Source organism: Tribolium castaneum, chromosome 5 (assembly GCF_031307605.1).
Source record: "Tribolium castaneum strain GA2 chromosome 5, icTriCast1.1, whole genome shotgun sequence".
In the NCBI taxonomy this organism is placed as follows: Eukaryota; Metazoa; Arthropoda; class Insecta; order Coleoptera; family Tenebrionidae; genus Tribolium; species Tribolium castaneum.
This window is the reverse complement of record NC_087398.1, coordinates 7,664,704-7,691,869: the sequence shown is the minus strand read 5'-3', so window position 1 is coordinate 7,691,869 and position 27,166 is coordinate 7,664,704. Positions and strand designations below refer to the sequence as shown.

General features: G+C 34.0%; 5 protein-coding genes across 8 annotated transcripts in view; 3 read left to right on the top strand and 2 right to left on the bottom strand.

The window, feature by feature from the left end:
- Mondo (mondo) overlaps nucleotides 1–11,841 on the top strand; it is a 41,755-nt gene extending 29,914 nt beyond the window's left edge. For both annotated transcript variants that reach the window (XM_008202205.3, XM_015980035.2), the window contains exons 13-16: nucleotides 10,741–10,868; nucleotides 10,914–11,037; nucleotides 11,101–11,230; nucleotides 11,281–11,841. In XM_008202205.3, coding sequence (XP_008200427.3) covers nucleotides 10,741–10,868; nucleotides 10,914–11,037; nucleotides 11,101–11,230; nucleotides 11,281–11,390 — 492 coding nt within the window. In that variant the 3' untranslated portion in view covers nucleotides 11,391–11,841. The remainder of the gene's footprint in view (nucleotides 1–10,740; nucleotides 10,869–10,913; nucleotides 11,038–11,100; nucleotides 11,231–11,280) is intronic.
- Nucleotides 11,842–15,247: 3,406 nt separating this feature from the next.
- LOC654873 (zinc finger protein 239) lies at nucleotides 15,248–17,041 on the top strand. Of its 2 annotated transcripts, XM_008195390.3 has the most exons (5): nucleotides 15,248–15,639; nucleotides 15,692–15,774; nucleotides 15,834–15,958; nucleotides 16,012–16,169; nucleotides 16,219–17,041. In XM_008195390.3, the coding sequence occupies exons 2-5, from the start codon at nucleotides 15,702–15,704 to the stop codon at nucleotides 16,919–16,921; spliced, it is 1,059 nt and encodes a 352-aa protein (XP_008193612.1). In that variant the 5' UTR covers nucleotides 15,248–15,639; nucleotides 15,692–15,701; the 3' UTR covers nucleotides 16,922–17,041. The 2 variants fall into 2 exon arrangements, with proteins under 2 accessions (XP_008193612.1, XP_966380.3); XM_961287.5 differs by having other exon boundaries at nucleotides 15,692–15,958.
- Atu (Another transcription unit) lies at nucleotides 16,919–22,968 on the bottom strand. The gene is made up of 6 exons (XM_008195389.3): nucleotides 22,052–22,968; nucleotides 19,493–19,644; nucleotides 19,077–19,445; nucleotides 18,812–19,027; nucleotides 17,202–17,385; nucleotides 16,919–17,154 (listed from the first exon to the last, which is right to left on the bottom strand). The coding sequence occupies exons 1-6, from the start codon at nucleotides 22,890–22,892 to the stop codon at nucleotides 17,039–17,041; spliced, it is 1,878 nt and encodes a 625-aa protein (XP_008193611.1). The 5' UTR covers nucleotides 22,893–22,968; the 3' UTR covers nucleotides 16,919–17,038.
- A 75-nt stretch (nucleotides 22,969–23,043) lies between these two features.
- Nucleotides 23,044–25,815, top strand: LOC654989 (uncharacterized protein). 2 transcript variants are annotated; one of them, XM_961458.4, is made up of 11 exons: nucleotides 23,044–23,318; nucleotides 23,418–23,803; nucleotides 23,865–24,052; nucleotides 24,100–24,216; nucleotides 24,263–24,358; nucleotides 24,552–24,663; nucleotides 24,711–24,827; nucleotides 24,873–25,198; nucleotides 25,245–25,354; nucleotides 25,401–25,530; nucleotides 25,578–25,815. In XM_961458.4, exons 1-11 carry the CDS (start codon nucleotides 23,247–23,249, stop codon nucleotides 25,598–25,600), a joined length of 1,677 nt encoding a protein of 558 aa, XP_966551.1. In that variant the 5' UTR covers nucleotides 23,044–23,246; the 3' UTR covers nucleotides 25,601–25,815. The 2 variants fall into 2 exon arrangements, with proteins under 2 accessions (XP_966551.1, XP_008193614.1); XM_008195392.3 differs by having other exon boundaries at nucleotides 23,850–24,052.
- Nucleotides 25,764–26,672, bottom strand: LOC655056 (uncharacterized protein). Its single transcript, XM_008195391.3, has 4 exons — nucleotides 26,479–26,672; nucleotides 26,255–26,424; nucleotides 26,039–26,200; nucleotides 25,764–25,992 (listed from the first exon to the last, which is right to left on the bottom strand). The coding sequence occupies exons 1-4, from the start codon at nucleotides 26,546–26,548 to the stop codon at nucleotides 25,840–25,842; spliced, it is 555 nt and encodes a 184-aa protein (XP_008193613.1). The 5' UTR covers nucleotides 26,549–26,672; the 3' UTR covers nucleotides 25,764–25,839.
- Nucleotides 26,673–27,166: the final 494 nt, after the last annotated feature.

Sequence of the window (27,166 nt, the reverse complement as noted above, 5' to 3'; positions counted from 1 at the left end):
TCCATTATAGAAATTGCATATCTTAATTTATAGCAAAAAATTTTAAAATGTTAGATCTCGTTAAAAGCTGGTATAATACAGAAAATGAGCCGTTGAATTCAATGGAATAAACCGCATTGCTCTACGACTTTTAGTTTTTGAGTTGTGAATTTTTTTGTTGAATAAAATTTTCTATTATAGAAAATGCCTATCTTAATTTATAGCAAAAAATTTTAAAATGTTAGATCTCGTTAAAAGTTGGTATAATACAGAAAATGAGCCGCTGAATTCAATGGAACAAACCGCATTGCTCTGCGACTTTTAGTTTTTGAGTTGTGAATTTTTTTGTTGAATAAAATTTTCTATTATAGAAAATGCCTATCTTAATTTATAGCAAAAAATTTTAAAATGTTAGATCTCGTTAAAAGTTGGTATAATACAGAAAATGAGCCGCTGAATTCAATGGAACAAACCGCATTGCTCTGCGACTTTTAGTTTTTGAGTTATGAATTTTTTTGTTGAATAAAATTTTCTATTATAGAAAATGCCTATCTTAATTAATAGCAAAAAATTTTAAAATGTTAGATCTCCTTAAAAGTTAGTATAATACAGAAAATGAGCCGCTGAATTCAATGGAACAAACCGCATTGCTCTGCGACTTTTAGTTTTTGAGTTATGAATTTTTTTGTTGAATAAAATTTTCTATTATAGAAAATGCCTATCTTAATTTATAGCAAAAAATTTAAAATGTTAGATCTCGTTAAAAGCTGATATAATACAGAAAATGAGCCGCTGAATTCAATGGAACAAACCGCATTGCTCTACGACTTTTAGTTTTTGAGTTATGAATTTTTTTGTTGAATAAAATTTTCTATTATAGAAAATGCCTATCTTAATTTATAGCAAAAAATTTAAAATGTTAGATCTCGTTAAAAGCTGATAAAATACAGAAAATGAGCCGCTGAATTCAATGGAACAAACCGCATTGCTCTGCGACTTTTAGTTTTTGAGTTATGAATTTTTTTGTTCAATAAAATTTTCCACTATCGAAATTGCCTGTCTTAATTTTTAGCAAAAAATTTTAAAATGTTAGATCTCGTTAAAAGCTGGTATAATACAGAAAATGAGCCGCTGAATTCAATGGAACAAACCGCATTGCTCTGCGACTTTTAGTTTTTGAGTTATGAATTTTTTTGTTGAATAAAATTTTCTATTATAGAAAATGCCTATCTTAATTTATAGCAAAAAATTTAAAATGTTAGATCTCGTTAAAAGCTGATATAATACAGAAAATGAGCCGCTGAATTCAATGGAACAAACCGCATTGCTCTACGACTTTTAGTTTTTGAGTTATGAATTTTTTTGTTGAATAAAATTTTCTATTATAGAAAATGCCTATCTTAATTTATAGCAAAAAATTTTAAAATGTTAGATCTCGTTAAAAGTTGGTATAATACAGAAAATGAGCCGCTGAATTCAATGGAACAAACCGCATTGCTCTGCGACTTTTAGTTTTTGAGTTATGAATTTTTTTGTTGAATAAAATTTTCTATTATAGAAAATGCCTATCTTAATTAATAGCAAAAAATTTTAAAATGTTAGATCTCCTTAAAAGTTAGTATAATACAGAAAATGAGCCGCTGAATTCAATGGAACAAACCGCATTGCTCTGCGACTTTTAGTTTTTGAGTTATGAATTTTTTTGTTGAATAAAATTTTCTATTATAGAAAATGCCTATCTTAATTTATAGCAAAAAATTTAAAATGTTAGATCTCGTTAAAAGCTGATATAATACAGAAAATGAGCCGCTGAATTCAATGGAACAAACCGCATTGCTCTACGACTTTTAGTTTTTGAGTTATGAATTTTTTTGTTGAATAAAATTTTCTATTATAGAAAATGCCTATCTTAATTTATAGCAAAAAATTTAAAATGTTAGATCTCGTTAGAAGCTGATATAATACAGAAAATGAGCCGCTGAATTCAATGGAACAAACCGCATTGCTCTGCGACTTTTAGTTTTTGAGTTATGAATTTTTTTGTTGAATAAAATTTTCTATTATAGAAAATGCCTATCTTAATTTATAGCAAAAAATTTAAAATGTTAGATCTCGTTAAAAGCTGATATAATACAGAAAATGAGCCGCTGAATTCAATGGAACAAACCGCATTGCTCTGCGACTTTTAGTTTTTGAGTTATGAATTTTTTTGTTGAATAAAATTTTCTATTATAGAAAATGCCTATCTTAATTTATAGCAAAAAATTTAAAATGTTAGATCTCGTTAAAAGCTGATATAATACAGAAAATGAGCCGCTGAATTCAATGGAACAAACCGCATTGCTCTGCGACTTTTAGTTTTTGAGTTATGAATTTTTTTGTTGAATAAAATTTTCTATTATAGAAAATGCCTATCTTAATTTATAGCAAAAAATTTAAAATGTTAGATCTCGTTAAAAGCTGATATAATACAGAAAATGAGCCGCTGAATTCAATGGAACAAACCGCATTGCTCTACGACTTTTAGTTTTTGAGTTATGAATTTTTTTGTTGAATAAAATTTTCTATTATAGAAAATGCCTATCTTAATTTATAGCAAAAAATTTAAAATGTTAGATCTCGTTAAAAGCTGATATAATACAGAAAATGAGCCGCTGAATTCAATGGAACAAACCGCATTGCTCTGCGACTTTTAGTTTTTGAGTTATGAATTTTTTTGTTCAATAAAATTTTCCACTATCGAAATTGCCTGTCTTAATTTTTAGCAAAAAATTTTAAAATGTTAGATCTCGTTAAAAGCTGGTATAATACAGAAAATGAGCCGCTGAATTCAATGGAACAAACCGCATTGCTCTGCGACTTTTAGTTTTTGAGTTATGAATTTTTTTGTTGAATAAAATTTTCTATTATAGAAAATGCCTATCTTAATTTATAGCAAAAAGTTTAAAATGTTAGATCTCGTTAAAAGCTGATATAATACAGAAAATGAGCCGCTGAATTCAATGGAACAAACCGCATTGCTCTGCGACTTTTAGTTTTTGAGTGATGAATTTTTTTGTTGAATAAAATTTTCTATTATAGAAAATGTCTATCTTAATTTATAGCAAAAAAATTTAAAATGTTAGATCTCGTTAAAAGTTGGTATAATACAGAAAATGAGCCGCTGAATTCAATGGAACAAACCGCATTGCTCTGCGACTTTTAGTTTTTGAGTTATGAATTTTTCTGTTCAATAAAATTTTCCACTATCGAAATTGCCTGTCTTAATTTTTAGCAAAAAATTTTAAAATGTTAGATCTCGTTAAAAGTTGGTATAATACAGAAAATGAGCCGCTGAATTCAATGGAACAAACCGCATTGCTCTGCGACTTTTAGTTTTTGAGTTATGAATTTTTTTGTTGAATAAAATTTTCTATTATAGAAAATGCCTATCTTAATTTATAGCAAAAAATTTAAAATGTTAGATCTCGTTAAAAGCTGATATAATACAGAAAATGAGCCGCTGAATTCAATGGAACAAACCGCATTGCTCTACGACTTTTAGTTTTTGAGTTATGAATTTTTTTGTTGAATAAAATTTTCTATTATAGAAAGTGCCTATCTTAATTTATAGCAAAAAAATTTAAAATGTTAGATCTCGTTAAAAGCTGGTATAATACAGAAAATGAGCCGCTGAATTCAATGGAACAAACCGCATTGCTCTGCGACTTTTAGTTTTTGAGTGATGAATTTTTTTGTTGAATAAAATTTTCTATTATAGAAAATGTCTATCTTAATTTATAGCAAAAAAATTTAAAATGTTAGATCTCGTTAAAAGTTGGTATAATACAGAAAATGAGCCGCTGAATTCAATGGAACAAACCGCATTGCTCTGCGACTTTTAGTTTTTGAGTTATGAATTTTTCTGTTCAATAAAATTTTCCACTATCGAAATTGCCTGTCTTAATTTTTAGCAAAAAATTTTAAAATGTTAGATCTCGTTAAAAGCTGGTATAATACAGAAAATGAGCCGCTGAATTCAATGGAACAAACCGCATTGCTCTGCGACTTTTAGTTTTTGAGTTATGAATTTTTCTGTTCAATAAAATTTTCCACTATCGAAATTGCCTGTCTTAATTTTTAGCAAAAAATTTTAAAATGTTAGATCTCGTTAAAAGCTGGTATAATACAGAAAATGAGCCGCTGAATTCAATGGAACAAACCGCATTGCTCTGCGACTTTTAGTTTTTGAGTTATGAATTTTTTTGTTGAATAAAATTTTCTATTATAGAAAATGCCTATCTTAATTTATAGCAAAAAATTTAAAATGTTAGATCTCGTTAAAAGCTGATATAATACAGAAAATGAGCCGCTGAATTCAATGGAACAAACCGCATTGCTCTACGACTTTTAGTTTTTGAGTTATGAATTTTTTTGTTGAATAAAATTTTCTATTATAGAAAATGCCTATCTTAATTTATAGCAAAAAATTTTAAAATGTTAGATCTCCTTAAAAGTTAGTATAATACAGAAAATGAGCCGCTGAATTCAATGGAACAAACCGCATTGCTCTGCGACTTTTAGTTTTTGAGTTATGAATTTTTTTGTTGAATAAAATTTTCTATTATAGAAAATGCCTATCTTAATTTATAGCAAAAAATTTAAAATGTTAGATCTCGTTAAAAGCTGATATAATACAGAAAATGAGCCGCTGAATTCAATGGAACAAACCGCATTGCTCTACGACTTTTAGTTTTTGAGTTATGAATTTTTTTGTTGAATAAAATTTTCCATTATAGAAATTGCATATCTTAATTTATAGCAAAAAATTTTAAAATGTTAGATCTCGTTAAAAGCTGGTATAATACAGAAAATGAGCCGTTGAATTCAATGGAATAAACCGCATTGCTCTACGACTTTTAGTTTTTGAGTTGTGAATTTTTTTGTTGAATAAAATTTTCTATTATAGAAAATGCCTATCTTAATTTATAGCAAAAAATTTTAAAATGTTAGATCTCGTTAAAAGTTGGTATAATACAGAAAATGAGCCGCTGAATTCAATGGAACAAACCGCATTGCTCTGCGACTTTTAGTTTTTGAGTTATGAATTTTTTTGTTGAATAAAATTTTCTATTATAGAAAATGCCTATCTTAATTAATAGCAAAAAATTTTAAAATGTTAGATCTCCTTAAAAGTTAGTATAATACAGAAAATGAGCCGCTGAATTCAATGGAACAAACCGCATTGCTCTGCGACTTTTAGTTTTTGAGTTATGAATTTTTTTGTTGAATAAAATTTTCTATTATAGAAAATGCCTATCTTAATTTATAGCAAAAAATTTAAAATGTTAGATCTCGTTAAAAGCTGATATAATACAGAAAATGAGCCGCTGAATTCAATGGAACAAACCGCATTGCTCTACGACTTTTAGTTTTTGAGTTATGAATTTTTTTGTTGAATAAAATTTTCTATTATAGAAAATGCCTATCTTAATTTATAGCAAAAAATTTAAAATGTTAGATCTCGTTAAAAGCTGATAAAATACAGAAAATGAGCCGCTGAATTCAATGGAACAAACCGCATTGCTCTGCGACTTTTAGTTTTTGAGTTATGAATTTTTTTGTTCAATAAAATTTTCCACTATCGAAATTGCCTGTCTTAATTTTTAGCAAAAAATTTTAAAATGTTAGATCTCGTTAAAAGCTGGTATAATACAGAAAATGAGCCGCTGAATTCAATGGAACAAACCGCATTGCTCTGCGACTTTTAGTTTTTGAGTTATGAATTTTTTTGTTGAATAAAATTTTCTATTATAGAAAATGCCTATCTTAATTTATAGCAAAAAATTTAAAATGTTAGATCTCGTTAAAAGCTGATATAATACAGAAAATGAGCCGCTGAATTCAATGGAACAAACCGCATTGCTCTACGACTTTTAGTTTTTGAGTTATGAATTTTTTTGTTGAATAAAATTTTCTATTATAGAAAATGCCTATCTTAATTTATAGCAAAAAATTTTAAAATGTTAGATCTCGTTAAAAGCTGATATAATACAGAAAATGAGCCGCTGAATTCAATGGAACAAACCGCATTGCTCTGCGACTTTTAGTTTTTGAGTGATGAATTTTTTTGTTGAATAAAATTTTCTATTATAGAAAATGTCTATCTTAATTTATAGCAAAAAAATTTAAAATGTTAGATCTCGTTAAAAGTTGGTATAATACAGAAAATGAGCCGCTGAATTCAATGGAACAAACCGCATTGCTCTGCGACTTTTAGTTTTTGAGTTATGAATTTTTCTGTTCAATAAAATTTTCCACTATCGAAATTGCCTGTCTTAATTTTTAGCAAAAAATTTTAAAATGTTAGATCTCGTTAAAAGTTGGTATAATACAGAAAATGAGCCGCTGAATTCAATGGAACAAACCGCATTGCTCTGCGACTTTTAGTTTTTGAGTTATGAATTTTTTTGTTGAATAAAATTTTCTATTATAGAAAATGCCTATCTTAATTTATAGCAAAAAATTTAAAATGTTAGATCTCGTTAAAAGCTGATATAATACAGAAAATGAGCCGCTGAATTCAATGGAACAAACCGCATTGCTCTACGACTTTTAGTTTTTGAGTTATGAATTTTTTTGTTGAATAAAATTTTCTATTATAGAAAGTGCCTATCTTAATTTATAGCAAAAAAATTTAAAATGTTAGATCTCGTTAAAAGCTGGTATAATACAGAAAATGAGCCGCTGAATTCAATGGAACAAACCGCATTGCTCTGCGACTTTTAGTTTTTGAGTGATGAATTTTTTTGTTGAATAAAATTTTCTATTATAGAAAATGTCTATCTTAATTTATAGCAAAAAAATTTAAAATGTTAGATCTCGTTAAAAGTTGGTATAATACAGAAAATGAGCCGCTGAATTCAATGGAACAAACCGCATTGCTCTGCGACTTTTAGTTTTTGAGTTATGAATTTTTCTGTTCAATAAAATTTTCCACTATCGAAATTGCCTGTCTTAATTTTTAGCAAAAAATTTTAAAATGTTAGATCTCGTTAAAAGCTGGTATAATACAGAAAATGAGCCGCTGAATTCAATGGAACAAACCGCATTGCTCTGCGACTTTTAGTTTTTGAGTTATGAATTTTTCTGTTCAATAAAATTTTCCACTATCGAAATTGCCTGTCTTAATTTTTAGCAAAAAATTTTAAAATGTTAGATCTCGTTAAAAGTTGGTATAATACAGAAAATGAGCCGCTGAATTCAATGGAACAAACCGCATTGCTCTGCGACTTTTAGTTTTTGAGTTATGAATTTTTTTGTTGAATAAAATTTTCTATTATAGAAAATGCCTATCTTAATTTATAGCAAAAAATTTAAAATGTTAGATCTCGTTAAAAGCTGATATAATACAGAAAATGAGCCGCTGAATTCAATGGAACAAACCGCATTGCTCTACGACTTTTAGTTTTTGAGTTATGAATTTTTTTGTTGAATAAAATTTTCTATTATAGAAAGTGCCTATCTTAATTTATAGCAAAAAAATTTAAAATGTTAGATCTCGTTAAAAGCTGGTATAATACAGAAAATGAGCCGCTGAATTCAATGGAACAAACCGCATTGCTCTGCGACTTTTAGTTTTTGAGTGATGAATTTTTTTGTTGAATAAAATTTTCTATTATAGAAAATGTCTATCTTAATTTATAGCAAAAAAATTTAAAATGTTAGATCTCGTTAAAAGTTGGTATAATACAGAAAATGAGCCGCTGAATTCAATGGAACAAACCGCATTGCTCTGCGACTTTTAGTTTTTGAGTTATGAATTTTTCTGTTCAATAAAATTTTCCACTATCGAAATTGCCTGTCTTAATTTTTAGCAAAAAATTTTAAAATGTTAGATCTCGTTAAAAGTTGGTATAATACAGAAAATGAGCCGCTGAATTCAATGGAACAAACCGCATTGCTCTGCGACTTTTAGTTTTTGAGTTATGAATTTTTTTGTTGAATAAAATTTTCTATTATAGAAAATGCCTATCTTAATTTATAGCAAAAAATTTAAAATGTTAGATCTCGTTAAAAGCTGATATAATACAGAAAATGAGCCGCTGAATTCAATGGAACAAACCGCATTGCTCTGCGACTTTTAGTTTTTGAGTGATGAATTTTTTTGTTGAATAAAATTTTCTATTATAGAAAATGTCTATCTTAATTTATAGCAAAAAAATTTAAAATGTTAGATCTCGTTAAAAGTTGGTATAATACAGAAAATGAGCCGCTGAATTCAATGGAACAAACCGCATTGCTCTACGACTTTTAGTTTTTGAGTTATGAATTTTTTTGTTGAATAAAATTTTCTATTATAGAAAGTGCCTATCTTAATTTATAGCAAAAAAATTTAAAATGTTAGATCTCGTTAAAAGCTGGTATAATACAGAAAATGAGCCGCTGAATTCAATGGAACAAACCGCATTGCTCTGCGACTTTTAGTTTTTGAGTGATGAATTTTTTTGTTGAATAAAATTTTCTATTATAGAAAATGTCTATCTTAATTTATAGCAAAAAAATTTAAAATGTTAGATCTCGTTAAAAGTTGGTATAATACAGAAAATGAGCCGCTGAATTCAATGGAACAAACCGCATTGCTCTGCGACTTTTAGTTTTTGAGTTATGAATTTTTCTGTTCAATAAAATTTTCCACTATCGAAATTGCCTGTCTTAATTTTTAGCAAAAAATTTTAAAATGTTAGATCTCGTTAAAAGTTGGTATAATACAGAAAATGAGCCGCTGAATTCAATGGAACAAACCGCATTGCTCTGCGACTTTTAGTTTTTGAGTTATGAATTTTTTTGTTGAATAAAATTTTCTATTATAGAAAATGCCTATCTTAATTTATAGCAAAAAATTTAAAATGTTAGATCTCGTTAAAAGCTGATATAATACAGAAAATGAGCCGCTGAATTCAATGGAACAAACCGCATTGCTCTACGACTTTTAGTTTTTGAGTTATGAATTTTTTTGTTGAATAAAATTTTCTATTATAGAAAGTGCCTATCTTAATTTATAGCAAAAAAATTTAAAATGTTAGATCTCGTTAAAAGCTGGTATAATACAGAAAATGAGCCGCTGAATTCAATGGAACAAACCGCATTGCTCTGCGACTTTTAGTTTTTGAGTTATGAATTTTTCTGTTCAATAAAATTTTCCACTATCGAAATTGCCTGTCTTAATTTTTAGCAAAAAATTTTAAAATGTTAGATCTCGTTAAAAGTTGGTATAATACAGAAAATGAGCCGCTGAATTCAATGGAACAAACCGCATTGCTCTGCGACTTTTAGTTTTTGAGTTATGAATTTTTTTGTTGAATAAAATTTTCTATTATAGAAAATGCCTATCTTAATTTATAGCAAAAAATTTAAAATGTTAGATCTCGTTAAAAGCTGATATAATACAGAAAATGAGCCGCTGAATTCAATGGAACAAACCGCATTGCTCTACGACTTTTAGTTTTTGAGTTATGAATTTTTTTGTTGAATAAAATTTTCTATTATAGAAAGTGCCTATCTTAATTTATAGCAAAAAAATTTAAAATGTTAGATCTCGTTAAAAGCTGGTATAATACAGAAAATGAGCCGCTGAATTCAATGGAACAAACCGCATTGCTCTGCGACTTTTAGTTTTTGAGTGATGAATTTTTTTGTTGAATAAAATTTTCTATTATAGAAAATGTCTATCTTAATTTATAGCAAAAAAATTTAAAATGTTAGATCTCGTTAAAAGTTGGTATAATACAGAAAATGAGCCGCTGAATTCAATGGAACAAACCGCATTGCTCTGCGACTTTTAGTTTTTGAGTTATGAATTTTTCTGTTCAATAAAATTTTCCACTATCGAAATTGCCTGTCTTAATTTTTAGCAAAAAATTTTAAAATGTTAGATCTCGTTAAAAGTTGGTATAATACAGAAAATGAGCCGCTGAATTCAATGGAACAAACCGCATTGCTCTGCGACTTTTAGTTTTTGAGTTATGAATTTTTATGTTGAATAAAATTTTTTATTATAGAAAATGTCTATCTTAATTTATAGCAAAAAATTTTAAAATGTTAGATCTCGTTAATAGTTGGAATAATACAGAAAATGAGGCGCTGAATTTAATACAAACCGCATTGCTCTGCGACTTTTAGTTTTTGTGTTATGAATTTTTTTGTTGAATAAAATTTTCCACTATAGAAATTGCATATCTTAATTTTTAGCAAAAAATTTTAAAGTGTTAGATCTCGTTAAAAGTTGGTATAATACAGAAAATGAGCCGCTGAATTCAATGGAACAAACCGCATTGCTCTGCGACTTTTAGTTTTTGAGTTATGAATTTTTTTGTTGAATAAAATTTTCTATTATAGAAAATGCCTATCTTAATTAATAGCAAAAAATTTTAAAATGTTAGATCTCGTTAAAAGTTGGTATAATACAGAAAATGAGCCGCTGAATTCAATGGAATAAACCGCATTGCTCTACGACTTTTAGTTTTTGAGTTATGAATTTTTTTCTTGAATACAATTTTTTTTTCATAGGAACTTTTAACTCAGTTTTATGTTCTTTACTTTTGAATCACCTGTATAGTTTACAATATAATTTTTGCATTACTTACTAATCTTACTATTTTGCAACAAACAATATTAAGAATTTTATACAAATACAACCATTTTTTAAGTTTCGTATCCTAACTTTTAGGTGTCTATAGTACTGTTTAATTCGGATTTTGCTGAATGTTTGTCTGGTTTCAGTTAAGTAAAGCAGCGATGCTTCAGAAGGGTGCAGAGTACATCAGACAGCTGAGATCTGAACGGAATCAATTAAACGAGGAAATGGAGTGTTTGAGGCAGCAGATTGAGACATTGAATACTTCGATAAGGTACGGTTTCTAGCGATTGTCACACGAATCAAAAGTTTTTTTCAGTAATTGCCAATCTATGTTGCCTGCAACCGGAGCGCCGGTGTCCCGACGCAGAGACAGTAAAATGCAGGAAATGTTCGATGACTACGTCAGAAAAAGAACGATGGAAAATTGGAAATATTGGATTGTATCCTTTGTTGCTCCAATTTGTTCTTTAATTTTACCGTTGATTTTCTTAACGCTTTTTCAGTTTAGTCTACTCTTCAGGCCACTGTTAGATTCGTTTAACAATTTCGTGTCGACGTCTAGTTTAGATGATCTTTATAGGTCCACGATTTTATGGATAGAACAACACTGTACACTTGTAGACCTCCGACCAGGTTTGGCCGACTTGACTAATAATTTTTCTTAATTAAAATGCAATTTTTAGTGGTCCTGAATTCGCTAAAGTACCTGAGTACCAAGACAGAGATCTTGTCAGAGCCTGAAAAGCTGCCAGACGAAGTCAGACAAATGGTTCTGTCTAAAAATTCGCAGTAGAGGAGAAGAAACCAAGTAACATTTGCTCAGAAACTTCGTGTTCGTGATACGCAGTGCAAAGCGATTATTTTAAGTGCAACATGCTTGTTTGTTTTTAATCGTAGTCTTCCGCCTGACTTAATTTGATTAAGTACGATTTTTGAAAGAACGATCACTGCTTGTGTTTTGAAAATTAGTAAATCAACGGTGCAATGCAAGATGCTGCCTTATGAAGTGTTGTAACACTTGCAACTCATCTAAATTTTATGACTAATCATGAAGTACAACTTATCGTTAATGTTTTTTTAACAATTAATTATACTGTGCCTTACAAATCAGAGCGTGATACTTTTTTATTTTAAAATTATTGTAAGTTTTTAGGGTACTTACCATGTAAAAATCTTGTTATGTGTTTATGAGTTATGTAATTTTGTGTAAGTTTTGAGTCATTAAATGCATATTGTTTTGTTTACCTCTTGGTTTTATTTTCTGTTTCAAAACTATCAGCTATAACAAATTTTAAGACTGCGAGAAAGCCCAGGAAAAATACTACGGGGCGGTAGGGTTTTTAAAAGGGCAGAACCACCCCTCTATCTCCTACAGGAACGAAGATATTTGGCATTTTGTATATTGCAGAATTTCTTCAATTTTTGTAAAAAAATTTAAGAGTTGGAGAAAATTTTAGTTGAAGTGAAACAATTTTGTAAAATTTTAAAAATTGATTTCGTATCAGGATCACAGGAACGCAAAAGGGTAACGAGAAAAGATATGTAACTCAAAATACACGCATATGTATAACTGGTTGCATGCAAACGCCGCTAAAAATTTCGTAACCTCTTTGCGTTCCTATGATCCTGATACCAAATCCATTTTTAAAATTTTGCAAAATTTCACCTAAACTTCTTAACTTATCAAAATTTTTATAAAAATTGAAGATAACCTGCAATTCACAAAATGCGAAATATCTTCGTTCCTGTTAGAGATAAAGGGGTGGTTCTGCCCTTTTGAAAACCCTACCGCCCCGTAGTATTTTTCCTGGGCTATCGAATAGGCTAGGTCCCGTTCCCGTATCTCTATTAGGAACCTAGATAGCACTGCACATTTTTAAATCGGGAATCGAAGTACATGACGTAATAGTGCTTCAAAAGTTACGTGTGCATGCAAAATTTGAAGTTGCTACGACAACAGGAAGTGCCCCAAAATTAATTCGCAAAATATGTTTCCAAATAAATCGCATTAAATAAAGACTTTGAACAAAAAAGCTGAAGTTTTTTATTAGAGTTTTTATTCAACTTGCTGTTTGTTGTCTTTCGGAATTATAAATATTTTGAACTTAAATTTGAGACACTGCCTGTAGTCGTAGCAACTTCAAATTTTGCCTGCACACGTAACTTTTGAAGCTCTATTACGTTATGTACTTCGATTGTTGATTTAAAAATGTGCAATGCTATCTCGGTTCCTGATGGAGATACGGGAACGGGACCTAGCCTATTCGATAGCCCAGGAAAAATACTACGGGGCGGTGGGGTTTTCAAAAGGGCAGAACCACCCCTCTATCTCTAACAGGAACGAAGATATTTCGCATTTCGTGAATTGCAAATTTCCTTAAAGTTTTTAAAACATTTGGAAAGGTGAAAGAACATTTAGATAAATTTTTAAGTTTTTTAGTTTATTTTATAAAAAAAATTAAATTATACAATAAAATAACAAACGTAGGCGGCGACATCTAAACATCAAGTGTAAAAGTACAATTTTACAGTAACCTATAAAGAAATTGCTATGTTTTTTTTTAAGTACAGTAACCTGCAAATTAAAAAAAAAATTTAATTCTACAAAAAAATTAAAAGCAAAAAAAGTTTTTTAAAATAAACAAAACATAGACACCGACATCTAGACATTGGATGTCAAAGTACAGTTTTACAGTAACCTATAAAATCTCTTCTGCTATCTATAGACAGTAGATTACAGTAACCTGTAATTTATTAAAAACAGTTTTAAAATTGCAATGGTAGTTTTCTTCTAAATGCTCTTAAAGCCATGCTTTTCATATTTTTCCAAATAAACAAAAAAATTATAAACATAATTTAATATAAACTTTGAAAACAAATAAACTAAACAAAACATAGGCGACCACATCTAAACATTGGATATCAAAGTACAGCTTTTCAGTAACCACCATGTATAGATAGTCCTGGTGAACCAACTTCCCTTATTTTCCATTGTCGGGCGCAAACCAAAATGTGGAGCAAGTTGGAGCTTTTATTTTATCTGACAGATGGCACCAGCGTAGACTGGGACTGTCACAATGTTTACAAGAAAAAAGATACACGCATCACGTTGTTAAAAATACGACATTTATGAAGAACAATTAATACCTGAAGGATGCCCGCACCGAATGGTAGTGGAGTTTTTTTTCTGGAAAGCATTTATTCTGACTGCAATGTTTCGATGTCTTTCGCGGCCGAAAATGCATCGAACCGAAGTTTAGAACTATTCAGAAAATATTATTATTTCAGCGCGAAAAAAGCAGAAGTTGTTACAAGATGACTAACTTGGGTGCTGAGATAACATTTTTTAATTTCGCATCATTTTTTTATAAAAAACAAAGAAAATTTGTGAAATTGTGACAGTCCCAGTCTACCGTGCTGCCATCTATCAACTTGCTCCAGCGTTAGAATCAATTATAACATTGCCTCCTTGATGTATGGAGACAACTTCGTTGTTCAGGCCTGGCGCATCGATAAGCTTCAGCGGTTTTTTCGAAACCGTAGATGGCGCCCTATTTAGCGCACTGACGTTTATGTGACAAATAGCATTTGTGAGGTTAAATCCGAAAAAAAATTGAATTTAACAAGTACAATCAGCATAAGAGAAGGTGAAAAAGAGCCCTAAATACAAAATTCTTCTAAATACAAAAACTCAAAAAAATTTATAAAGTAGTAGATTTTTTTCGGGAGTTTGGTGATCCACGAGCGGTGCTTGAGAGTGAGCACAGGTCCAGACAGGGACTTTGGAACGGACGATTCAGAGACACTCTAGCAGAAGAACGCTGGATCGGGCTTTTTTAAACCATTTCATTTGAAAAAAACTACTTTCTTTGTACATTTTACTAAAACTAAATTAACAATAGCAGGTTTTGAAAATACGTGTGTGCAAAATAGTTTCATTTGCCTAAACAATGTATTGCAAATATCTGCTGGTTAAAAGGTTGCAAATACCTTTCAGAAAACTTAAGCCATGTCTTAAAAATCACAGATTTGTAACGCATTCAACCTTAACCATTGGTAAAACCATAGAGTATGCATAATAAATGGAAGGTTCTTTGAAACATCGTTTTCTCTGCATCTGTGTCTGCGTACTAGTGCCGTAGGTTATGCTTAAAATACTTATAAACGATGAACAATCAATTCACCTTAAAATAATTTGTATATCTTCTGAAGCTGAAAATAAAAAATCCAAATGATCGTAAAATGATTTCCTGCAAAAGTTACACTATCCAAACGTTCATTCAGGGCATAACTTTAGAATTATCCTCACATTTTCAACGTATTTCACGAATGCACACTTACATCTTTCAAATTTATTAGTCTTTAACCTCAAAAATGGTATTTGTCAAATAAACGTCAGTCCGCTAAATGCAGCGCCAGTGGAGAATCAGCCGAACTTAACGATGCGCCAGGCCTGAACAACGAAGTTGTCTCCATACATCAAGGAGGCCATGAATTATAATAGCGAGTTGGTTTACCTGTCTGTCTCTATATCGTGACAGTAACCTATAAAATTTTGTGTGCCATCTATACACTTAGTTTTTAAACAGTACATTACAGTAACCTGTAAATTTTTAAACTAAATGATAGAAAACCACAATACTTATTTGCATAAGTGGTTGCCTACAAATAGTTTCTAAAATATGCGCATAGAATTTTAAACTAAAATTTGAAGCAGCATCACAAGAATGTAGAGGAAAAATATAAAGACCTTCTTGCCTCTTTCTGGTTCTAATACACATTTGACGTCATATTTAGGGCACCCGACCAAACAGCACGCCACTGATAACAAATGTCATCATCATTCATTTTTTAGGTTACGTTGTCATTGTTGACAAATTGATGTCAACATTTCTCTAAAAATGAATTGTACGGATTATTCCAGCGTTTGTAGAACTTGTATGTCTCAGAATATGAACATAAGACCGATTTTCAACACTAAGGAAGTCTTAGATCAAGAAATAACTCTGTGTGACATGCTAATGGCATGTGCCCCAATCACGGTAATTTTTCATCAGTAAAACGCCTTCCAACGATAAGCTAACTGAATTGTAGGTAATAAAAAATGACGGCTTGCCTGATCGCATATGTGACAATTGTATCGAGGAATTGCGTAAAGCGTTTTCATTCAGAAAAATGTGCGAAAACTCAGACACAACTCTACGGAACTGCTTGAATAATCTAAAACCTGTTATAGTACAAACTAGCCATGAAATTGAAGACATCAAGCCGAACATAAGCGACGATTTAGTCGAGGAAAGCCAAATTGATTGGGGCGACAATTCACTTTCAGGCGACACAAGTAACGAAGAAAATTTAAAGGTACCGTAAACTGGCCGCGTTTTGCGACTTTTACGTTACGAGTCATTTCACAGGACGTCGAAAACAACACCAAAACCCTGGAAAACGGGAGGCGGAAGCGTTCATACAAATGCAAGGAATGCAACGAAGAGTGTTTAGGGCTCGCCTCCTACTGGAAGCACATGAGCAACCAACACGGAACGAAGCTAAAATGCGAATTTTGCGACAAAGAGTAAGTTATCACAAGCCAAACTCCATGTGCCTTCATTCACTGCTTGTAGATTCAGGACTCCGTACCTGTTAGACGAACACAAATCTTCATGCCCTGGCGAAATCGAGCCCAAGCCAAAACGCACGAGGAAGAGAACCGGAATCACCAAAAAACGCAACCTACCTCGCACTTGCGACGTCTGCCACAAAACCTTCCGCTTCCACAGCAACTTGGAGCGCCACCAGCTCACACACACCGGGGAAAGGCCCTACCTGTGCAACGTCTGCGGCAAAGGCTTCGGCCAGTTGTCTTACCTCAAAATCCACTCGTTCATACACACCGGGGAAAAACCGTACAAGTGCCAAATGTGCGACAAAAGCTTCGCAGCGCCGGGAACTCTCATGACCCACATTCGCATCCACACGGGGGAAAGACCGCACGTGTGTAAAATTTGCGGCAAGGATTTCCCACAGTCGGGGTACTTGTCGGCGCATATTCGCACACACACCGGGGAAAAACCGGTCGAGTGCCACGTCTGCCATCGCCGGTTCAACCAAAGCGGCCGTCTGGTCATACACATGAGGATACACAGCGGGGAAAAACCGTTCTCGTGCAACGAATGCGGGAGGAGTTTTGCGGTCAAAGGGACGCTCAAGAAGCACATCAGGACGCATACGGGGGAAAGACCGTATGTGTGCAGTGTGTGCGGACAGGCGTTCGCCCAGAGCGGGACCCTGGCCACGCACATGAAGGTGCACAGGCCCAAGCCGTAATTTTTTGATTTTGTGATTTTTATTTGATCTCGTGAATCTAAATATGCGCAACTGTTAGGTTCAGTATTACTTACACTGTAATCAATCTTTATGTAACACAAATACAGTTTTTGATATTCACTCGCTTTCTTCGCTTGATTCTGAGTCCTTTAACGCCTTCGCCTTGTCAATTTTCCTCGCTCTCCTAGCCTCAATGTCTGACCCTTCCTCATCTGACGAATAGATGGCCCCACCTAAGAAAATATTAGAGCTTTTTGTTGTTCCCTAAGACGTCAACTACCTTTAGCCACTGTGGCAGCCCCCGACTTGTACTTATTTTTAATGGCATTGAGTGAAATAGCCCCCTCTTCATCGCTCCCATCCTCTTCTCTGTACACACTGCTGTTGTGAGACCGCGTCCCACTGTCACCCTTGCGCCGAGGTTTGCTCACGCGTACAGTTTGCCGCAACTTTTCTTCCTCTTTCTACCAACAAAATTCAAAAAAAAAATTAAATAAAAATAATCTGCTAAGAAAGGATAATAATACTACTATAGAACGCTATACCGACCCAGGTATTTAACACTCATTTGCTAAATAAAATATTTGATGTGCTAGACGTGGACTAAAGTTTTTTTTTAAATAAATGGAAAGAACAAACTCATTGACGTATTGCGTAAGGAGTAGTAAAAAGTGTCGCTCTTGCATTGATTAATTTTATTTTAATAATAATAATGAATAAACAATTATTATTTTTACCCATTTACTATTTTTTCATAGCAATACGTTATTAATAATTAACTAATTAATAGTAATTAATTATCGTTGGAAATCTCTTTTAATATTCTATTTATTTCAAAAAAGGTCATTGTTCTCCAATTAATAGTTTTGGAGAAAACTGCAAAAGCAAAAAACAATTACTATTGAAAATTCAGCGATTTGCTAAACGCCAACCGAATTTGGGAATCCCCAGATCATTCTACCTAGGATTACAATAAAATAATTCCCCTTTTCCGAATAGTGTTGCCGCAATCGACATTGAAAGAACGAGTGTGTGAATATTTTAACATGTTTTTAATATTCATCGGTCAATAACTCCATAACTATTACACGTATCCCATCATGTTTATTATCGTTGGAACGCTCTTTTAATAATGTATTTTTCTCAAAAAAGATAATTGCTTTCCGATTAATAGTTTGCGAAAAAATTGCAAAAATTGAAATAAAATTCATAACTCAAAAACTATAAAAAATTTGGCGCTTTTCTCGACGCTAGTCGATTCCCCGGAACAATTTACATAAGTCTGCACTAAAACAGTTTAATTTTTTCCTAAAATTTTGTCGTAATCAACGTTTAAAAGCGAGTGTGTGAATATTTCAACATGTTTTTACATTCATCAAGCAATAACTCAGGAACGAATAGACGGAACCGTATTAAGTTTATTATTGTCGGAAAGCCCTTTTAATAAACTATTTTTTCCAAAAAAGATTATTGTTCTCCAATTAATAGTTCTCTTAAAAATTGCGAACAAATGCAAAAATTGAAAAACAACTTAAAAACTATTGAAAATTTGGCGAATTTCTAAACGCCAATCGATTTCCCACATCATTCTACACAGGTTTATAATAAAATAGTTACACTTTTTCGAATATTCTTGCCGTATTCGGCGTTTGAAGAATGAGTGTGTGAACATTTCAACATGTTTTTGACATTCATCGGACAATAACTCGTCATCCCATTAAATTTATTATCGTTGGAAAGGTCTTTCAATAATCATTTTTCGTCAAAAAAATTATTGTTTTCCGATAAATAAGTTTTCGAGAAATTACTAGATGCTGTCCATGACGGTTTTGTTACTTTTTAATGTACTTAGCGTTTAATTTTTTTCCATTTGCTAATTCGAAAAATCACCTTCAAGAGAAGTTTCCTGTCATGGTCGGGATCAGCTCCGACTTGCGACAAGATTTTAATCCCGGAAGTCTTCTGCGACCTGTCTGCAAGCGACAAGGTCATTTTCCTGTGTGTGAAACTTTCGGTAGAATGTGGCCTGAAGCTCAATTTGGTCCTAAACACAGCCTGGCCTTGGAGACCGGTGCCTTGTCTGATAAACAAGTGATTGTGGTCACCCTGTAAATTATTGTTTTATGAAAAAGTGCAAAAAAATCGAATTATTAACCTGGAGTGGTTGTTTGTAGACGTCAAAAATTTCAGAACCTAAGTGTAAACTGTAGGAACCATCCGACCACCGAACAAGTCTTGCATTTGACTCTTTCTTGACATTGCCCTCTTTATCGACGGCTTCTCGCCACCGTATCGTGTTCTCGACCTTCAACTTCAAGCGAGCGCGTCCTTCTTCATCCAGAGTTTCCTCTTCGTCAATTTCATCTTCGTAAGTTTCGGGATCAAAAGGTCGCGTTTCGACTGAAAGGAAATTGGGGAGTTTGACGAAGTGGATGTCGCGACCCAAGTCGCAACTGATTTTGGGTATTTCGACGTCGATTCGCGTCTCTGGGATTTGTTCCGGTTCGTTTTCCTTATCTTCGTCCTGAAATACAATCATTACTCGACTTTTCGGGGAAATAAATAACTGACTTCGTCTGGTTGTCTCTGCTCATGTTCTTCCTCTGAATGGTGCTGCTCTTCTTCACTGGCTTGTGCCTCTTTCTCTGACTCGGCCTTTTCTTTTTCTTCCTCGCTGCTTATGTCATCCGCGTCGTCTCCAAAAATGGCAGCAGCACTGACCTCTGTGATCACAGTTTTTGTCAAATTTAATACCTTTATTGCATTTATTTAAGACAGAAATATGTATTCGGACAAAGAGGAATTTTAGAGATTTTTCTAATATTAGTACAAAATTAGAACGTAATGATTTCATATTTTCCTATCCACGTAATCTATAAAATGTAATGTTGGTTACTTAAAAAATTTTTTAAGGCTCATTATTACTCGTGGATCACACTGTATAGTTTGTAATGTTGATTTACTTAAAAAGTTTGTGTTAAAATATCTGCAAAACACGGTCAGTGTCTGGGGCCTCGTGGCCCAGTGGTATAAGCGCCACTTACGGCGGGGGAGGTCGGGTGTTCGAACCCGGATCACGGCAACAATTTTTCTGAGAAAAAAAGTGTAGAAAAGGTAAGTGAAACAACACGTAAACAAAAATAAGGGATTGAAAGAACACATAGACGTATAGAAGTAAAGCGGAGCATAAAACTGAGAGAAATAAGAAAATGCGGCAAAAATGTAAAAGTACGTAAAGGCGCCAAATTGTAAACGTACTTTTTGTTTTGAGAGAAAAAGAGACGAACGTAAAGGTAAAATATAACTTCAAACTTTAGTTGACTTATACGCTCGGTATCTTTTGATGGAATTTGATGAAAAATTAGAGAACTAAATTGAAATAAGTGGAAAAAAATGCTTTCTCGAGCTAATTCCCCGACTTTTAACTGAAACTATTTGCGTTTTAGGTAAATTATTGCAATTATAGTTTGTAATGTTGATTTATTTAAAAAGTTTGTATTAAAATATCTGCAAAACACGGTCAGTATCTGGGGCCTCGTGGCCCAGTGGTATAAGCGCCACTTACGGCGGGGGAGGTCGGGTGTTCGAACCCGGATCACGGCAACAATTTTTCTGAGAAAAAAAGTGTAGAAAAGGTAAGTGAAACAACACGTAAACAAAAATGAGAGATTGAGAGAACACATAGACGTATAAACGTAAAGCGGAGCATAAAACTGAGAGAAATAAGAAAATAATGTGGCAAAAATGTAAAAGTACGTAAAGGCGCCAAATTGTAAACGTATTTTTTGTTTTGAGAGAATAAGAGACGAAGGTAAAGGTGAAATATAACTTCAAACTTTAGTTGACTTATACGCTCGGTATCTTTTGATGGAATTTGATGAAAAATTTAGAGAATTAAATTGAAAAAAGTGGAAAAATATGTTTTTTCGAGCTAAATCCCCGACTTTTGAACTGAAAGTATTTGCGTTTTAGGTAAATTATTGCAATTATAGTTTGTAATGTTGATTTATTTAAAAAGTTTGTATTAAAATATCTGCAAAACACGGTCAGTATCTAGGGCCTCGTGGCCCAGTGGTATAAGCGCCACTTTCGACGGGGGAGTCGGGTGTTCGAACCCGGATCACGGCAACAATTTTTCTGAGAAAAAAAGTGTAGAAAAGGTAAGTGAAACAACACATAGACAAAAATGAGAGATTGAGAGAACACATAGACGTATAAACGTAAAACGGAGCATAAAACTGAGAGAAATAAGAAAATAATGCTGCAAAAATGTAAAAGTACGTAAAGGCACCAAATTGTAAACGTACTTTTTGTTTTGAGAGAAAAAGAGACGAACGTAAAGGTGAAATATAACTTCAAACTTTAGTTGAATCCTTAGATGACTTACTTATACACCCGGTATCTTTTGATGGAATCTGGTGAAAAATTAGAGAATTAAATTGAAAAAAGTGAAAAAAAATGCGTTCTCGAGCTAATTTCCCGACTTTTGAACTGAAACTATTTGCGTTTTAGGTGAATTTTTGCAATTATTTAGTTTGTAATGTTGATTTATTTAAAAAGTTTGTATTAAAATATCTGCAAAACACGGTCAGTATCTGGGGCCTCGTGGCCTAGTGGTATAAGCGCCACTTACGGCAGGGGAGGTCGGGTGTTCGAACCCGGATCACGGCAACAATTTTTCTGAGAAAAAAAGTGTAGAAAAGGTAAGTGAAACAACACGTAAACAAAAATAAGAGATTGAGAGAACACATAGACGTATAAACGTAAAACGGAGCATAAAACTGAGAAATAAGAAAATAATGCGGCAAAAATGTAAAAGTACGTAAAGGCGCCACATTGTAAAAGTACTTTTTGTTTTGAGAGAAAAAGAGATGAACGTAAAAGTAAAATATAACTTCAAACTAATTTATGTCTAAAAATTTGTATGTATGTAAAATTTATTAAGTGCACACGAGCGTCTTTCTTGAATTTTCTACTACGACTTTCAATATTACGTCCAATTATTGATAACTAGCAGCTATCCTTTTCATTATTTATGTAGAAATATCTTCTTGAATTATTTTTTTATAGCAATCAAGTAATTATTATTTCGTACACATGACAAAAACTCTAAACCTATGAGGTTATTACCTTTGTCATTTTCCTTTCCTTCTTCTCCCTCACTATCAGAGTCAATAATCCGATGCTTCTTTTTGCTAGTCCTCTCTTCAGAACTGTCCCTTTTCCTCTTATCCCCTTTGCCACTCTCAGGTGACCCAGGCTCGTCAATTTGCAAATTAGGGCTATTAGACCTGCTACGACCTCCCGACTCCGGTCTCTTCTCCTGCGACTGTGATCTAGACCTAGACCTGGACCTCCGCGACCTATTCGATTCTGCACTTTTCGACCTGGACCTATTAGACCCCGCACTCTTCGACCTGGACCTATTCGACCCCGCACTCTTCGACCTGGACCTATTCGAGCCCGCACTCTTCGACCTGGACCTATTCGAGGCCGCACTCCCCGACCTAGACCTCGACTTGCTACTCGCCGCACTCCCCGACTTATTACTCGCTGCACTCCCAGACCTCGACCTCGACTTTTTCGACCCTGCACTACTCGACCTAGACCTACGTGAGCCAGGGGGCGACTCTGAGCGATTCGAGCCCGATCTGTTTGACTCGGCGCTCTGTGAGCCGCGAGACCTGTTCGAGGCTACACTCCTAGACCTCGATTTTCGGGAAGTGTTTGAGGCGGCTGTTCTCTGGGACGCGGTGGACTTGTTTGATTCGGCGGAGGGCGAGCGCGACCTTGCGCTGGACGCGGGGCTGCCGGACGTCCGACTTCCAGCCCGTTCGGGGGACCCCTGCGTGTACTGGGGCGAATTGGACGCGGAGCGGTCAAGGCCATGGCCCGGCGTGGGCGCGGGGCCGGTGTTGATGGGGCTCGCACTTCTGTTAGACTCGCTATCGGAGTCAGACCGTGAAGACATCGTTTAAAGTAGTCTAAAATTGCAAACACATAACCTAATACTGTAATACAATCGTCGACTGTAAACAATATATCCAAAATCCCCAAGTTATGAGGGGTACCCCTGCTTAAGTTATATAAGTGGGTATGCTATGGTGTATGTTGGGTGGCCTACCTGAGCCCGAGCAATTTAAACATTTTTTGTTTGTGATTTGGTTAATTTTGGCGAATTTTTAATTTCGTGGTTTTAATTGCCACGGCTAGTCATTAAGAAGTTTGATTTAGTGAGTTGGGGGGCAATTGTTGTCAGGAACCGAGTGACATTAATTGCACTCAAGTTGCATGGTGGAGTTGAGAACCTTGTACTCGTGAAAACATGGATTTGGATTCGGACGATGAAAATGTTATAGAAGAGGATTTTTACTCATTCTTAAATGTCCCAAAGGAGGTATTTAGAAATCAGTGGCTTTTCCCCACAAACGCTGACTTTTCAAGCCCTTAACCTAAAAATTGCAGCTAGTCATGTGAATGAAATCATTACTTTTAGGCCACTAAGGAGGAAATCAACAATGCCTATCGACGCCTCAGCCGCATGTACCACCCCGACAAGCATGTGGACCCCGAACTCAAAACCAAGGCTGAGATTTTGTTCAATAAAACCAAAAAGGCTTATGAGGTCCTTTCGGACCCCCACAGGAGAGCCATTTACGATTCTTTGGGCATGAAAGGGCTGGAAACAGAGGGGTGGGAGATTGTGCAAAGGACCAAAACGCCGGCGGAAATCCGCGCAGAGTATGAACAGCTAGCTGAAGAAAGGGCTGAGAGGAGAAAACAGCAAAGAACAAACCCTAACGGGAATATCACTGTCGCGATCAACGCAACGGACCTATTCAACCCTTACGAAGACGAGATATTCGAAGATGACTTTGAACCGTTAGTATCTCACTTGGTAAAATTTGAATAATCCACATGTTGGTAGGGACTTGCTACAAAGATTTCCAAATATTGAGGTTTCCTCAATGCAGTTTTCCCAGTCTGTTGATTTCCCCCTGACCCAGAAAGACACCTGCACTTTGTCGGGACAACTACAGGCGCAGAATGGCACCGGGGGCGGCGCCGTTAACCTCAGCTGGAGGCACATTTATTCGCATAAAAGTTGGGCAGAGGTTGAGATGGCTGCTGGTATTTAATTATCACCAAAGCAGCCAAAAATTTATTTGTGATTACAGGAAGCGGTCCTTCTGTCTCTTTTAAAGGGTTCAGAACCTTGTCCAAGAGGTTTTTCTGGAATGGAGGGACCATTCTCCAATTTACTCCCGAGGGAATACGTCCCGGGATCATGTCTAGTGAGTTAGCACAACTTTCTGCGCGATTTTTAACCAAATTTTGCAGCTTTAGCGATGCAAATTGATAAACATTCTGTTGGATATCTGACCTACCACGGCGGGATCAGGTCGTTTGTGTCGACTTCTATTGTAAGAGATACTGGTAATAATTTTCACGTAACTATTTCAACACTGTCCAGCTGTTTTTCTACTTATTTATTGTAATTTAAATTTTATTAAAAAGTTTCTGCCTCAATAATCAGTTAATAAATTAACCAAAATTGGCTACGTACAGTTTGCTTCGCCAGTTAGACGGCGTTGACTTTTTCGTGGATTGATATTCTGTTGTGTTTCAGAATTCAATCATTATAACTTATCAATACAAGTTGGCTTGCCCCACTCTTACGTGTCTTTAAATTACACCAGAAAGATGCTAAACCAAGAACTGAAATTGCGAATATCGATTAAGTGAGTATAGGATGTTAGAAAGCTAATAATTTTGGCACAAAAATTAGGGCTGGCACATTCGGTGGTGTGGTCGAATACGGGGCTGAGAAGAAAGTATCAAAACATAGTAATTTATCGTTTGCTGTAACGGTTGGAGTTCCATCGGGAGTTAAATTAAAAATTAGGTACGGTATCAGAAAATATTCCGTTGAAATAATAAAATAACATAGGTTGACGAGAGCAAATCAAGTTTACAACTTTCCAATTCACCTATGTGAGGAGATAATGCCATCACCGGTGTTTTACGCAACGGTGGTGCCTTTGATAGTGTATGTGGTCGTGAAGAAAGGCTTCGTTGAGCCGTTTCTTAAAGAACAAAAGGCGAAAAAGGTCGAAAAACAGAAACAGAACAATTTTAATAAATTGTTGGAGAAACGGAGAGAGGCACTGGCGGCTCAGGACCTAATGAAGGCGACTTATGCGCGAATACGGGATGAGGAAGAGAATAAAAAGGGTCTTGTGGTTATTAAGGCAATTTACGGAAAAATCTCGACAGGTAATTATATTTGAGTGAGTTTCATGTTTTGATTCTTCCGTTAAAGACCCCAACGAAGTCGGGGATCACGAAGTGACCAATGAAATAATTGACGTAACGATACCTATCCAGTGTACAGTGAAGGATAGCAAGCTCGTTTTGCATGAAAACACAAAGGTGAGGCGCAAAATTTTAAGTTCCTACTTCAGATTTTTCATTCCAGAGTCAATTACCGGGATTTTTCGATCCAGCAATAGGGGAAGATAAAATGTTACACATTATTTATAATTATAGGGAACAGCCTCATGAAGTTACAATCAAGGATAACGAATCCTTGAGGTTACCGAAAACTTGTAAGTGACCGTGGTGTAAGGTTTCGCAATTTGAAACGATTTTTCAGCGCACCGTACAAATGTAACATAATGACGATCCACACCTAATAGTTTTCTTAGGACAATGAATTTGTGATAAAGTTTAAGTCATCAGCTTATGTTGGTACAGAATTTGTAACTATTGCTTTGTACCAATGATGTGTTCAAGTTGTTTTAAGTGAGTACTGCTGGTTTTAAACTTTTACAAGGCCAAGATTGTTGCATAGTCTTGTTAATTTTAACAAATACATTTGTTATTTACAAGTGTTTTATTCGTTTTATTTCCCACACTTACGATAACGCTTGCAAGTGGGGTGCCCCAAAAAATTGTTTTAAAAAATTCACACCTTCATATCTACCGTCAATCGACCGTGCGGGGGTCCAACTCAAGTCCGACTCCAACATGTAGCTGCCCAAGTAGTTGTGTGGGGCGTTTAGCCATTCCTATAAATTAGTTTTTAATTTGAGATAATTATTTGAAAAAAATTACTTCAGGGGAAAGCATCCCGAAATATTTCTGGCCGGAAGGTTTTTCATACAAATGGTAAATGTGCCCAGGCTTTTTTACAAAGTTACAAGCGACATTGTGCAGTTCTATGCTGAGTTTAGTTTCCTCAAACACGCTTGACATTAGTTCTTGTAGGTTTCGCATCTAAAATTAGTGTTTTTATGTTTAATAAATAATATTTAAATGTATAATCATTACTTGTCTTCCAATCACATCCAATTTGTTTCTAGCATTTGCGTGCATTGCAGTGTTTACATTTGAGACTCCTTCTGATAGCTCCATGGCATCGGTATAAGACTTTTTAGCTATGGCATTTGGGTTTACAAGGGAAACACCCCCCGGTTTTGCTTCCCTTTCAACCAACATCACTAAAACAGGAGCAGTATTGCAAAAAAACGGCATGACAACTATTAAGACCTTACCCTTTGTTTCGGGTTCACTGTCATCTCTTAAGAATGTCTGCAAATCTGTTGCATCAATTGAACGTTTCATTATTTACAGATTTTCTTTGGAAAAAAGTAGGAATTATAAAAATACTTCTTAACCTTAACCTCACATATATTTATTTCATTTTGCTGTTTTGCGACCGATGTGCATACCACCGAAATACAGTCAGCCAACCGAAATAATGAAGATTGACTAAAGTAATATATCACATACAACAGTGGAGCTTAGGATAGAAGATAATCAATCTGCAGTAAAAAGCAAATTAGGGTTTTATTCAGTAATAACATCTATTTTGAAAAGTAAGACGAACTGAGCAATAAACCACTTTTACCCGAGAAAACCCTGATTTGCAAATCATCTGTCCCATTGCCGTCTCGAACTCCAGGCCTGCATGTTGACATTGTGACGTCACAGTAAGAGTCTAAATGATCATAACCTAACTTTGTAAATTTTTGAAAAAAATTAATTTTAACTATGTTGTGTCCAACGTTTTATGCAAGAAACGACGGAAAAGTGTATCTAAAGAATCCTGATACTGCAAATGTGGTCAACGAACGGTCAACTATAATTTTTATAGTGACATACGTTGTGATTTAAAGTAGCTTATCCGTTTGTTATTACCCGAAAAACATATATTAAAGTTTATATTTTTTGATAGCTTAA

Coding starts and splice junctions, on each gene's coding strand:
- LOC654873 (XM_961287.5), top strand. CDS start 15,499: ATGAATTGTACGGATTATTCCAGCGTTTGTAGAACTTGTATGTCTCAG. Junction 15,959..16,011: donor GTAACGAAGAAAATTTAAAG/GTACCGTAAACT, acceptor GTCATTTCACAG/GACGTCGAAAACAACACCAA. Junction 16,170..16,218: donor TGCGAATTTTGCGACAAAGA/GTAAGTTATCAC, acceptor CACTGCTTGTAG/ATTCAGGACTCCGTACCTGT.
- Atu (XM_008195389.3), bottom strand. CDS start 22,892: ATGTCTTCACGGTCTGACTCCGATAGCGAGTCTAACAGAAGTGCGAGC. Junction 17,386..18,811: donor ACAGGAAACTTCTCTTGAAG/GTGATTTTTCGA, acceptor TTTTGTTGGTAG/AAAGAGGAAGAAAAGTTGCG. Junction 17,155..17,201: donor GGCTGCCACAGTGGCTAAAG/GTAGTTGACGTC, acceptor ATATTTTCTTAG/GTGGGGCCATCTATTCGTCA.
- LOC654989 (XM_008195392.3), top strand. CDS start 23,247: ATGGATTTGGATTCGGACGATGAAAATGTTATAGAAGAGGATTTTTAC. Junction 24,359..24,551: donor TTCTATTGTAAGAGATACTG/GTAATAATTTTC, acceptor GTTGTGTTTCAG/AATTCAATCATTATAACTTA. Junction 25,531..25,577: donor CTTGAGGTTACCGAAAACTT/GTAAGTGACCGT, acceptor ACGATTTTTCAG/CGCACCGTACAAATGTAACA.
- LOC655056 (XM_008195391.3), bottom strand. CDS start 26,548: ATGAAACGTTCAATTGATGCAACAGATTTGCAGACATTCTTAAGAGAT. Junction 26,425..26,478: donor CAGTGAACCCGAAACAAAGG/GTAAGGTCTTAA, acceptor CTCCTGTTTTAG/TGATGTTGGTTGAAAGGGAA. Junction 26,201..26,254: donor TGGATGTGATTGGAAGACAA/GTAATGATTATA, acceptor CACTAATTTTAG/ATGCGAAACCTACAAGAACT.